Source organism: Pelecanus crispus, chromosome 6, assembly GCF_030463565.1.
Source record: "Pelecanus crispus isolate bPelCri1 chromosome 6, bPelCri1.pri, whole genome shotgun sequence".
NCBI classification, from domain to species: Eukaryota; Metazoa; Chordata; class Aves; order Pelecaniformes; family Pelecanidae; genus Pelecanus; species Pelecanus crispus.
The window spans coordinates 17641098-17655100 of NC_134648.1; the positions used below are offsets into that span (position 1 = coordinate 17641098).

General features: G+C 41.0%; 1 protein-coding gene across 1 annotated transcript in view; it reads left to right on the forward strand.

Moving 5' to 3' along the window:
* Window positions 1-1189: 1189 nt before the first annotated feature.
* PTPRJ (protein tyrosine phosphatase receptor type J) overlaps window positions 1190-14003 on the forward strand; it is a 119582-nt gene continuing 106768 nt past the window's right edge. The window contains exon 1 of the mRNA XM_075712431.1: window positions 1190-1435. Within this exon, the coding sequence (XP_075568546.1) occupies window positions 1190-1435 (246 nt within the window). The remainder of the gene's footprint in view (window positions 1436-14003) is intronic.

A 14003-nucleotide genomic window follows, 5' to 3' on the forward strand; every position in this document is an offset into this window, starting at 1 on the left:
AGAATCTGAACTAATTTCTGAATTGCCAGCACTCAGGAGCACTCATAAAGACGAATCATGTGCAACTTGAGTCACAGTGTTGTCTTGAGTCCTGGTGCCTGCTTCAGCACTCTTGTCCTATCAGAGGCTGGGTGTGATGCATCTCTGCACATAGCTAGTGCCCCCTGAAGCCAGTGGATCCCTTTGTGGGTACAAAGCACTCTCCAGGCACAGGTTATTGCAGGACTGGACCACAGACAATCATGCATTGAGAGACCCTGCATAGGTTAGCAAAGAAATCTGCTAGCACAGTTAAGTAAACATGATTTAAAATCTGGTTTGCCTGGCAAGCGAAGACAAAGAACTGCCACTTTACACATGGCCAAAGGCTATACTGGAGTATGTCCTAGGGACATGACAAATGCCACTGTCTTAGGGAAGTCTGCTACAACACAGTTATCCTCTTACCTGGCTGCTATGCAGACTTATTTTATAAGCTGGTGGCACTGCTGCCCTGAAGCCAAGCTGTGCTAAGGTGGAAGGCAGCAGCGCAGGGCAGCTTTGCTTTTAAAAGCTTTGAAACCCAAGTGAAGCAGGATAGAATTGGCCAGGCTGGGTGGCAGCAGTTTGGCCATCTCTATTAAATATAAAACTCAACACACAGCAGAGAGAAGGGGGTCTGATGACACTATTTCAGCTTTGTTCTCATGGTAACCATTATGTCATCAGGATACCATGGTTACTATAATACTCCTTATACTTCAAATGTTAAAAAAGGCAGAAGGAGAGAAAAAAAACTTTTCCCAAAGTTGAGAGAGAGATGTGGTTTTTCAGAATTAAGTAGTCATAAGGAAGGATTAACCAGCAGTTGTTAATACTTCATAGAAAACCCATTTTGAAACCATGAAGAACTGTTTTAATTAGTAATTGCTGTTTCTGCTGCTGTCCCTGTCACCATATGGTGCATGTCCTGGGGTTTCCCCACTCTCAGCTTGTGTCACCAGCAGCTATTTTGATAAACACACACTGCAGAAGGGTAATGTGGTCATATTCAAAACTTTGGAAGCATAATTTCTGCTTGAGGTAAAAACCTCAATTTGCACAAAAGTCAGAAATAAAAAATCCCAAAGTTTAAGATTGGGAATGTGAGGTTAACTCACTTTAGAGGTTCAAGAAAAGCAAAAGAAGTCTTGGCTTGGATGCTTTCAAGATGCCGAAGCATATGGCTCAGAGGAAATCAGAATGGCAGTTTGCTATTCCTTGTTTGAGGACAAAAAGTATGCTGATGGCAGTGTGCTTTCAGGGAATAATGCCTGCAGACCTCTATCGCATGAAAGATAACTTTGCTGAAGGAGACAACATGTACTCTGATACTGTGAGAATGTACAATTTCAAAAATGGTCTGATAATGAGAAGTGGAAGAGCTTTAGATCATTTTATGTATGAATATGAGAAGGTACAAAAATAAAATAAACAATGCATGTATTTTCAAAAGCAGCTGGTGTTCATGGGACCTTCGGTATTAGTAACTGCTCAACTTAAGACTGCTTAAGGAAATTGGTGGGCATTCTGCATATTGTCAGTGTCAGGTCCTGGGGGATGGTTCAAGACAGAATCCACAAACACAGCACATTTAAAATGTAAAATTCACTTTTGGAACTCTTGTGAGTTCAGGATTGCTCAGTTGGTGCAGGGCTGATTTTGAAATGGCAGAAAAAAAAAGATTAACAAAATATTAGGTATTAAGATTTGATGGGGAAATTCTAAAATAAAAATAATTTTGTTAGCTTCTGGAATTGCTTGATATTATCACCTGTATTGTTCTTCCTCCATTTTCCCCTGATGTTTGTTATCACTGATTAAAGTATCTTTTTCTGTATTGGATAGTAAATTCCTGAGGCCAGGATTGTAGTTTTCTACACCAACTCAACAGGACTCAATCATAACAAAGCAGGTGAGACTCTTACAAAAGCATGGAACTACATGGGCTGGATTTTAGGTGCTAAAAGACATCTCTTTTTTGCAAACAGAAATGCAATCCATTGAGAAGTACAGTATGTCACATATATATATACTCACAGCCCATGAAAATTTGTTGGTTGTATTAGCCAATGAGAAAAAGGACTAATGGCTGCTGTGGAAACCTAACCGTAAAGAAATCAATGAGATGTATACAGTTGACTCTAAACTGTTGCCCTTCAATACATGTCAAGCTTCCTAAAGCATTAAAGTACCCCAGTTATCCCTAGATTCATTTGACCTCTGCAGGATCCCTTCTGTCTACATCTAGCATTCAAAACATTGGTTCTGAATGCTTTTTGCATTCTTGCTGTTACATATTTTACATACAAGTAGTCAAATCACAAAAGTTTTGGCAAAACCAACAGCAATCAGCAGCCACATCTCCCTGTATGTAAAAATCCATAGTCTAGCTTCAGCTGCCATGATTTCAGGGGGAATGAAGGGGGGCAAAAGCACAAATCTGAAAGGAAAGGCTGTCACTATAGAGAATATTGCCTCTTGACTATAAAAATATCCATGCCAGCAAACAGCTAGCGGTGTTTCTAACAAATTATCTCTCTAGATTAAGCAATCAGCTGCCCTTTCTTAAAGTTCACTGTAGCCTAGCTGATTTGGTACATCTGTTGTAGTCTTGCAAATATTAGTAAACAAGTATTTCACAGCAAGCATTGCTGCGAAGCAGAATTGATAGACACTTGAGATAGCTGAAGTCTATATAGTTGGGTATGGCTAAAGTTTTTTACCTGTTTATCTCTCTGATTTAATAGCCCTCTTGTTCCAGATTGAAGAAAATTAATGTCAAAAATCATCCTTGGGAACAGGAAATACAAGCTCTGGTAGCAAGAGACTGCATGTATGTTTGGTCCAAAAGTCCCATAGAAAAATGTGTCATAGAAAGCATCTTCTGAGTTGGAATAGTCCTACCAAGGTCAGAAATATTTGAAAACATGGGATTTCAGTGAACTCATTCAGAAAATAATAATTTCAGTGATACTTCCTAAGCTTTCCATGTGTCTGGGATAAAGAAATATCCTTTGCTACTCAAGTTCATTCATTGCCAGTATATACCAGCAATGATGGCTGTACAGAGACATGTATATGAATATATATATGATGCATAAGAATCATGGTGGGCCCAACGGATCACTGTATGGCAAGCCAAAATACTTAAACCAAGGGAGTCAAACTGATTAGGGCCTTATCATCAATACCTTGAGCAGAGTTATGTTTGGTATCATATTTCTAAGAGATTGCCACCATAGAAAATAACTTTTTTGGTTTTAATAGTATCTTGATGTCATAAAAAATGCCTTCAGTATATTGGAAAAAGATGAGATTTGTCTCTGGTTTAATTAGGTTTCAGGGCATATAATCAGCTACGAATTTTAACTTACATGTCATGGCAGGTAACATAAAGACAAGATAGATAGCCCTTTGCTGAAAATAACTTGATTAAGAAACCGAAGGACCTGCATATTGTATGCAGTCATCAGAAGTTGGCATATGCTCTGCAAGACTGCTTTGTCTGGCACCTGAAGCTGTTTTCAAGCTTTTTCTTTGAATTCTTCTAGTTGGTATTCGTTCCCAGGCTTGTTGTCACTTAGCATTACTGAACTGCCAGCAGCAGCAGCACCCTTTCTTTCTGCCTGTTGTGACAAAGCCTAGATCATCAGGTGGTGCTCAAAAGTTACTCCAAATTCTGACATATGGGACCCTGTGAATTAAGTTTTCCCCATTTGAAAAATATTAATAATGAAGAATGACAATTAAAAAAAATAGAATAGCAATAGCCTATGTCAGGTGAAAGGTTTCTAGTGCAACTTTGGCATTTTTTTTGTGTAGATATTCCTTTTGCAGTAGATGAAACTACTCATTTTTCTAGAGTGCTATTTACAGAATATGTGCAGGGATGCATTCTTAGTGTCATCAGTCTTCTTAATGCATACATGTATCTTTAATTCTTAGCCTGTTTTTACTGTTAGACAAACTGTTTCTGCATAATATAGTCTGAGTTACTTTTGGTTGGAAAAAAAAATATAGCGAGTATAAATACACAATTTCAAGAATACTTGATTTGAGCCTCCTTTACTAAAACTAACCAGTTGGGAGTAACTGTCTTTGAAAAGGCTTATTGCTGTTGCTTAACAGTACTGCCTGTCATGTAATTTAGTACCTTTTTATGTGCAAAATATGTATGCTGTTAAAGTTTATATACCGCAAGAAACACAGAATTTTAATTTTCTGTCATAACCATTTGAGAAAATAGTAAGCAATTTTCATTATTTAGCGCTTGGATAATGCACACCACTTGATGTGTATGATACTTACAGTAGGAATAACTGACATAGGATCCATATGGCACTCAAGCAGAGAATTCAGCAAGAGAAACTGAAAGATCATCCAAACTTAAACTGGAGGGGGAGCTTCATCTTTAAGAAAGAAAAATACTTACCTGTGGCCAACTGTTACATATGAAACTTCTATATCCCTACCCTATTGCTGTATCTTCTTAAAATGAAGCAGGGGGTGGACTTCAGGCCACAGGCCTTCAGAGGAGGAGGTAAGAGTAAACAGTTATTATTCAAGAAAGCAAGTGCACTTACTCCAAGCTATACAGCTCTGACAGTTACTGGTTGTGCTGGTTTTGGCTGGGCTAGAGTTAGTTTTCTTCACAGTAGCTTGTATGGGGCTATGTTTTGGATTTGTGCTGAAAACAGTGTTGATAATACAGGGATGTTTTCAGTGGTGCGGAGCAGTGCTTGCACAGACTCAAGGCCTTTTCTGCTTCTCACCCCACCCCACCAGTGCGTGGGCTGGGGGTGCACAAGAGGTTGGGAAGGGACGCAGCTGGGACAGCTGACCCCAACTGACCAAAGGGATATCCCACACCATATGGCGTCATGTTCAGCAGATAAAGCTGGGGGAGGAAGAAGGAAGGGAGGGGATGTTAAGAGTAATGGCGTTTGTCTTCCCAAGCTACCATTACACATGATGGAGTCCTGCTTTCCTGGAAATGACTGAACACCTGCCTGCTGATGGGAAGTAGGGAATGAATTTCTTGGTTTACTTTGCTTTACCTATTAACTTGTCTTTATCTCAGCCCACGAGTTTTCGCACTTTTACCCTGGTGATTCTCTCCCCCATCCCACCTCGGGGGGAGTGAGCAAGTGGCTGTATGGTGCTTAGTTGCCAGCTGGGGTTAAACCATGACACTGGTCTTCACATTTCATGATACTGGCTCGTGACCGGTGGGGTCAGGTAAAGAGTTTTCTAAGAAAACTGGCTAAGGCCATGGCACTGAAGAGGATAAGGAGGTGGATCCCCCCCCTTCCTTTCTTTCTTGAGTTATTTTTAAGCATTCTGTATAAGCCAGATACAGAGCAAACTGGACTATTGCTCTGTTCTTGAATGGCAATAGTTACATTTAATCTTTCCATCTATTTCTTATATTAAAATAAGTCAGCAGAACAAAGCAATAAACAAGCTTGAGACCTATGAGTAGTGGTCATTAGGGCCTATTGCAAAGTGCAACTTTGTCAGGGAAATGGAGCCTAGTTAATTGGAAGTGGGCTGTTGAAAACTCTTTTGGTTTTACCTGGCTTGTTAATGCCCATCTGATAGCTTGGTACTGCAGGAGAAAAGGCAGTTCATTTCAGCACTGTACCTCTTAGCTATTACTTGTTGAGAAAAGTCTCCCTCTGACTGGAGTTGTCAAAGGGACAGGCTGCAGATCTGGCAGTCTCTGGAGATGGAGCTTGACTTCCCCATAGTGCCACCAAATCCCTATGAAGACTTAGACAAATAGCAGAGGGAGCTTAATGACTCAGTGTGCTCTCAGGCTTTACCAGAGAGGGCCCCAGACGGGGTACCTGACTGGAAATCCCTCTGTCATTCTTCAAGCTTGACTACCTACTTTTTCCCTCCACATAAATCAGGTTGTCAGGTAAAGAAGATAGTGGGAAAATAGCGCCTGCCCAGGTAACAACTCAGCCTGGAGCTGGGAGATTGCTGAAGTTTGCATCTGGAGCATGGAGAGGGGGAATGATCTTGAATCTTAATCTCTCAGCATATCATTCTTCTATCTATGGAATAGTGATGAAGCTTTACCTCAGAAAAGTGTTGCATTGATTAGCTGTTGATGTGAGAGGAATTTTTGTGTGTGTCCTGGTTTCGGCTGGGATAGAGTTAATTTTCTTCCTAGCAGCAGGCATAGTGCTGTGTTTTGGATTTAGTAGGAGAAGAATGTTGATAACATGCTGATGTTTTTAGTTGTTGCTGAGTACTGCTTATGCTAGTCAAGGACTTTTTCAGCTTCCCATGCTCTGCCAGGCGCACAAGAAACTGGGAGGGGGCACAGCCAGAATAGTTGATCCAAACTGACCAAAGGGCTATTCCATACCATATGACGTCATGCTCAGTATATAAACTGGGGGGGGTGGCCAGGGAGCAGCGATCGCTGCTCGGGAACTGTCTGGGTATCGGTCGGCGGGTGGTGAGCAATTGCATTGTGCATCACTTGCTTCGTGTATCATTATTATTATTATCATTATTATACTGTTACTATTAGCATTACTATTTTACTTTATTTCAATTATTAAACTGTTCTTATCTCAACCCAGGAGTGTTTCTCACTCTTACTCCTCCGATTCTCTCCCCCATCCCATCGGGGTAGGGGGAGTGAGCGAGCGGCTGCGTGGTGCTGAGTTGCTGGCTGGGGCTAAACCACGACAGTGTGGAAATTGTTGCCCTACAGGAACTGACTGGGAGAGGGGCATTTCCATGAGTCAGTACTTGTGATATGACAGAGTTCAAGGCAATGTCAAGAAACTGCAACATTTTACTGCAGGTCAGGCAGCATTTGATGCTGTTATGGCTAAACCATAGCTACATTATAAGAATTTTAACTTCTGAAGTAAAAATAAATTTTTCTCCTGGTCTGAGTCTTCAGGGACCAAAACCCAGAAGGAGAATAAAAAGAACCACAGTTCATGATTTTAAATGTTTAGTGGGTTTTTTTTCTGCCATTATCATGGTTTTGGATTGCTTGGCTGCAGTGAAATATGAGACCAAAACCTGAAGTAGGACAGAAAAATATAACATCAGATGTGACTCTCATCATATTAGCATAAGTTGGACTAACTGTTCTTTTAATTGAATGCTTTCAATCCTGCTAACTTCAGTAGGGTTGCACAGCTGTAACAAACAGCAGCATTTACCTATGGATCATCTAGTCTGGGTAAGGTGTAATAGCAGAAGCAAGAGGAGGTGTATGAGGTAGTCAACAATAAATGGTGGCAATTCAGTATCCTGGATCTAAATGTATGTGATTTTAAAAAGTACCAAAAGGACAAGGTGACAGCACTTCTTAAGTATTGCAGTATCCTTGTATTGTGTTCTGCATGACTGAGATTGATCCTACTCTGACTGAACCTTTACAGATTCTCTTGCTTTTACCTACCCACAATTCCTTCTCTCCAGAGCTTAGGTCATGCTCTGGACCACCCAAGAGCGCCATTTGGCCTCTCAGCTCTAGCAACAAGGTGGTGAAGGAGCTGGAGATGGCTCTTTTTCTTGGAATGTGCTTCCATCTTCTCAGTGAAGTTCCAGAGCTTCCATACCTATTGGGGCAGTGGCTGCCTGTGGATGTCAGGGTGTCACAAATGAAGGAAAGGTGGAGGGTTGTGGTGAAGCACAACGTCTAAGGAAGCAGGAGCTCCAATGTGGTCATTGTGCTGAAGTCCTGGATGAGGATATTTCAGCTTCCAGCAAGATCATTTCTCTGTGGAGTGGATGGTATATGAGGGAAGAAGTAGTCCTCACAGCGTGGAGACTCTCTCTCATTCTTTGTCTGGAGGGTCAAGATAGGGCACTGTGTGATGAGACTGCAGTACTGTTTTGTGTATTAATGTCATTGAAGATTCAAATATCTCAACAATCCTAGCTGAAGTAACAGGAAAATCCTTTCTAAACCTAAAGGATGTGTCAAAACTATTAAGTACTGGAGTTTCTTTCTTGAATTCTTTAGAGCTTACTTTGCTTTGAGCTTTTGCAATTTATTAAGATGGTATGGCTTGTAGACAAAGCCTGCCTTACAGCCTCCTTAACCTCTTGCCCCCAGGCCCTAACTTCAAAAGTGCTATTCTGAGCTCATACCTGCATATATTTGACTTAGTATATAAACCACATATGCGCTAAGGTCATACTTGTCCATGGCATAAGCCAGGGCAACTGGTTTTGAGGCTGATGCAAGTTCTGTGTGCTTATATCCAGAGCGGACTAAGTCTTAAAAGGCCTTAAAGCTGGATTTTTCTCTTTCCATGTTCATGTGACTGGCTAGAGCTGTTTGAATTCAAGTAGCTATTGGAACAGTTCAACAACTGGGAAAGAAAAGAGTTAAGACTAAGTTTTTATTTATTTGCTAAAGTAACAACTGAATGCCCCCTTCCCAGTTTTCATTGCAATGTGATGGTGAGAGCCTTGCCTAAAGCAGTATTAAGGCATGACTAGATACATATTTCAAAGTAAATTCTATCTGAGATCCATTTTGCTTGTTAAATGTACAGCATTTTAATCCATTCATTTAAATTCCAGTTCTCTGGACATTAACTCTTTTACAACATGGAAGTCCTGTTTATATTTGTTGATGCAGTGTCCTTGAGAGCAGGAGAGCAACAAAAGAGTGACCTTCAGTTTCAATGTAATGCCACCCAGGAATCAAGCAATCTAATATCTCTCCTATTGCTTCAGAGTAGTGACACATATCACTAATATACTGCACGCACACACAAAAGTAACACAGGAGATGCTCTTGCTTGCGTTATTACTCACTTCCTATTTCTAACTTAAGAATGTGTTAGTAAGAGTGTTACACAAACTGTTGATACAGTTTTAACAAGAAGAAATATAGTACAATGCATCGTAGGAGTATGGAGTGATACAGTTTTCCTGTGTGGGTTGGAGAAAGTATTTTTTAAGTATTCATATTACACAGACTATATATGATTAGCCTAGTTGTCGCCAATTACAGGTGTTCTAACGCCCACCTTCTCCTGTTTATGATTTTTAACATGACTGGCATCATCATTTAATCATTACAGCAGTGGACAAGGAGTCAGAATTCCTGGCTCCTGAGAGTAATGTGGGTGATTTACTGGTTTTTGTCCTTGGATCAGTCAGAGTTCAGTCTCTTTATGCCTCCATCTTTCCATCTGAAAGCAGAAATAATCTGGAGGTTGATATATTTATGCTTAGGATTCTTTCCCACTCTCTGCAGTAAAAGAGCAAATAAATGTAAGCATTTTGTCCCACATGAAATTCTGGTATTTGAAAATTTGTGTTTATCAGGAATTAGGCCAAACATGGTAATATTGATATGTTTTCCTTTCTGTGGGTTGAAAAGTTCCAATAAATAAATGCTGGTTAGGAAATGGAGGCCTCAGATATTTCTGTAGTCCCAAAGTGAATTGTTTGGATTATGTTTCCTGAACAGAAAAGGAACATTTTTATTTGAATTCAGTTTGACATGTCTCTGTGTCACCTAAACAATTTGGGATTGTCATGCCAACCCACTGCATTTCTCTAAATTGCCTAGGGTCAGGTGAGTCCCAGGGTATACTGTGTTAGTTGCTCTCCTGTGTGCCCAATCAGTATCAACAGGACATCTCAGATAGCTGGGACCAAAGGAAAAAGCAGCACAAGGCAGCTGTACTGCAGTTCACATGAGGCACCACAGCCGCGGACACACATACAAATTATCATTGATGTGACTTGGAACCATTCCAGTTTGGCTCAACAGCCTGAAGATTATTGGTGAGAAGGAGCAAAGGCCTGGGCTCATGGCATCAGAAGTCTGAAGCAATCCCTTCGCCCACTGTGTTCATGTAAACACTGGCGATGTCAGAGTGGAATCCAATAGAACACATGGCAGAGCAAATGTAAGAACGCAAAATACGAGAGAACAGTGCTAATATGAGTTTGGAAACCTGGGTGGGGTGAAATGGTTGTACCTGGTGAGGGAAAGAATGGTTAACATAAAATTCCAGAAGCCTGCAGTTCTGTCACAGGGTCTGGTACAGATCCATGGCATAAATAGTTAATGAAGCCTGAAGCTAGTCTATAATCTTACCAGGAGAATGGCTTTCAAAACCTAAATCAGTGACTTTAGCAAACTGTTCCCATCCTCTAAGGGGAATCATAGAATCACAGAATGCTTTGGGTTGGAGGGGAACCTTAAGAGGTCATCTAGCCCAAGCCCCCTGCAGTGAGCAGGGACAGCTTTAACCAGATCAGGTTGCTCAGAGCCCCATCCAACCTGACCTTGAATGTTTCCAGGGATGGGGCATCTACCACCTCTCTGGGCAACCTGTTCCAGTGCTTCACCACCCTCATTGTAAAAAATTTCTTTCTTATGTCTAGTCTAAATCTATTCTTCTTTAGTTTAAATCCATTACTCCTCATCCTGTCACAACAGGCCTTGCTAAAAAGATTCTCCCCATCTTTCCTGTAGGCCCCCTTTAAGTACTGGAAGGTCATAATAAGGAAGTTGGTCATCAGTTAGGAGATGTTTATATAGGTCTAATAAGAGTAAATTCAGTGAACCTTTATGATGTCCCAATATTTTCCAACATGTCACATGCAGAGACATTTCAAAAAGCTTGCTTAGAATACACAGAACCTACAGAAACTAACCTGGACCTCCTAGAAAACAAACATCTAAGGAGAATATGAACTAGGACATGATTCTTGAAGAAGATAATAGCATATTTTCTTGCAGTACAAGGTTTAGTGTTTGGCTGCCAACTCAGCTGCAGGAAGGAAAATAATAGCAAGTGGAGTGGCTGGGATTTCACTGGGATATATCTGAAAATGGGTTCTCAATTCCTGCCTCCTATGAGGAGGGCTGTTATTCTGTGTCCTGAGGTACTCTGTGTGTACCCAGCATTCAGCTACCCCGCCAGTGGGATGTTCTAAACCTCCTGGTTTGTTCTGCCTGCATCTCAATGTCACAGCTTCCTCCGAAAGCCACTTAAGATACTTCAGGAATATTCTCTCAAGGCAGCTGTCACCTCCTGGGAGAAAACAACAGCCTCCAGTGAATGGCACTGAAAAGCCTCAGAAAGAGAGGGAGGGGGGACAGACAGACATTTGTCAATGGGGTTTTTTGTGGTTTTTTTTCCCCAGACTGACATTAAAGTAAATGGTTGCATCCTGTGTTTGAATGCTGTTGTACTGGATCAGAACAGAGACTGTGAAGTTGCTGTATTTTACCCCTAGTACTTTTAGGAGCATGAGCAAGAGAGAGGAGCCAGAGAGGGATTTTTATATGGAGTTGTTGATACTTGTGACCAATCATGTGCAAATTGCTTGCGCTTTCCAGGTCAGAATTTCTGAGAAGCTCTTCAGTGGTCAGGAAAAATTACTGTTAACTTTTTTTTATTTGCATAGATAAACCACATTCTGGTTGTTTCAGGGACCTGCTCTGTGATGGTCATACTGCTTGACCTGGGTACTTCTACCCCATCTCTGTGCAGAACTCCCCAATCTGTTGTGATTCAGTCCCAAATTAGGAGTTGGCAAATTCTAGGGCTTTTGGAAACATGGCTGTTTCTTAGTGTGGGGTTGGTGTCCATCCGTGTCCCCCCCCAACCCTGGAGGTCTGGATATTCTTCATCTTTCATATTACTCTCTCACTTTTGATGCATGCTCTACAGCAAAAGTTGCTGCTGTGTGTGTCTACTGGTTTTGTCTTTCTGTTATGCTGTGCTTTTAAATAATCATCAAGAGTGCCTAGGGCATAGGATGGGCACCTTTCCCATCTGGTTTTATAAGCATAGATAAATACTTACAGAAAAGGCAGCTGTGGCAGTTCCCCCTCTTCTCTGATAGATCTCTCTTCAAAGCTGTAGATCAAAAGAGCATTGCAAATATTCAGCAGCAGGGACCATGACTCTGAGGACTGGCACAGAAGAGTCACATGTGAACTTCTAAGCCTGCATAAGTAACCTTCCAAAACACAGATTGAGAAAATAATAAACACACTTATCTTGCCAGCAGGGAAAGAAAGTGCCTCCTGTCACTCAGAGCAACTCTCTGAGGCATTGCAGTCATGTATGGAAGCTGAAGGAGGCCTGTCTGAGGCCTGCTGCCTTCAGAAATGTGACAGAAATTCAAGTCTGCTTTCACTGAGACATTAGAAATGGCACTGCAGAGACTCAAGAGATCTAAATTAAAATTCCAGCTCTGACACAGACTTTTGGAGTATATGAGCAAATTACCCTGTACCTCAGTTCCTACTGGTAAAAAAAAGGATGAAAATATTTCTTCTCTCTGACTTTGTCTGGTATCAGAGCATCAGACTGAGGCCATTTCTCACTAAATAGATGTATTTGAACCCCAGCCCTCCTGGCACAGCTAAGCAATGAAAATAGAAGTGAAAATAGAAGTAAAAATAGTAGTAAGTAGGTAAATAAGTGATTTCTAACACCTTGGAATTACTGTGGGATGTCCTGGTATTGATTTTATATACTAAATAAGTAAGACTTATTTGTTTATGAAGACAGGTGAGCTTTTATTGAACAGTATAAAACTTACCTGAGATACAAGCAAGTAAATAGATTTTACTGTAGACAACTATTTTCTTCATATAAAACCAATGAGGCAAGAGAGAATTTTATAACTGCATATGTTCTCAAAACAGCTCATCCACTATCCTATCTTTAAGCCTAGTAGAAGATTGGTGAGGGTAATGATCACAAACTCCCAGATTTTACTGTTGTGGTCCAAATTTTATTCTTTTTCTTTCCATAGCTCATTCCAGCATGACTTTGGATGTCAAAGGTTGATGGCATCAAGACATCTGCTGCTGTCCTGAAACTACATCTCTGCTTGGTAATATTAACTTTGTTTCCTTAAACTTGTATACTAAAACTGGTATTTTACAGTAGAGAATATATCTCCTTCTCAACCAGTACTTATCACTGATTTGGACTAAACAAGCCTGGTTCTTCCCTTCTGGCTATCCACCTGCAAAGAGCATTTCTTGAAAAACAGTAATCTGGTGAGGCAGGATTTTGCAGTGACAAAAATAAACGTGTGAGGCAGTACAGGACAACAAATAACCAGACTGGTCTTTCAAGTGTGGAGTCCCACACTGAGTTAAAGGGTTGTCGTTTTTCGGCCTGAATGACTGAGGAAAGTGAAGGGCAAAGGAAACTGCAGTAACTCCGCAGCTCTATAGATGTCATCAGCCTTTCACTCCAGCCTTCCCCAGCCGTTTTCTGGTTGGTACCTATCTCCCTCCAGCCATTTATTTTGTAGCCCCAGAGGGACTGTTGTTTGGGTGATGAAATACTGCATCGTACAAATGAAGAGCTGCCAGCAGTGAGCTGTGCCTGGACAAGAGATACAAAATGGAAAATGTAAATGGTAACACAGTACTTTTTCAATTACATCTTAAGTAAACATACTTACTTACCAGGAGTCAGAGAACAGTGTGAACTTCTTTTTAGATATTGCCAGCTAAATCATTGTGGCATTTCCTGAGCTTTGTTTAAAATGATTTATGGAGGTTATTTGCAACATTTCGCCTTCTCCTGGAATTCTCACGTAAAAATCCAAACCACTGATTTCCGTTCACATAACACTCAGAGCAGGCATGTACTGTTCTCTTGGAGCTGGGAACTTGTCTGCAAAATGGCAAGGGCAGTTCCAAAAAGGAGAAGAAAAAAAAAAAAAAACAGTACAGAAGGAAAATGACCCCCTTGCATCCTCACAGAGGATGACTTCGGTGCTAACTTCACAAAAGGAGCCAAAGGTATGAAGACAGGGCAAGGTGGGAGGGGAACAGAGAACAAGGAGATGGGTTTGCTTGTTGAGGTGAGGTTTTTGGAGCATAACACAGCCTCTTTAATTAACAGCTAAATTTGGATATTGTCCAGCAACACCCCCGAGATTTCAGGTTTGAGTCCCAAGTGGAGCAGCTGCAGCTGCACTGGAGGGTGGCT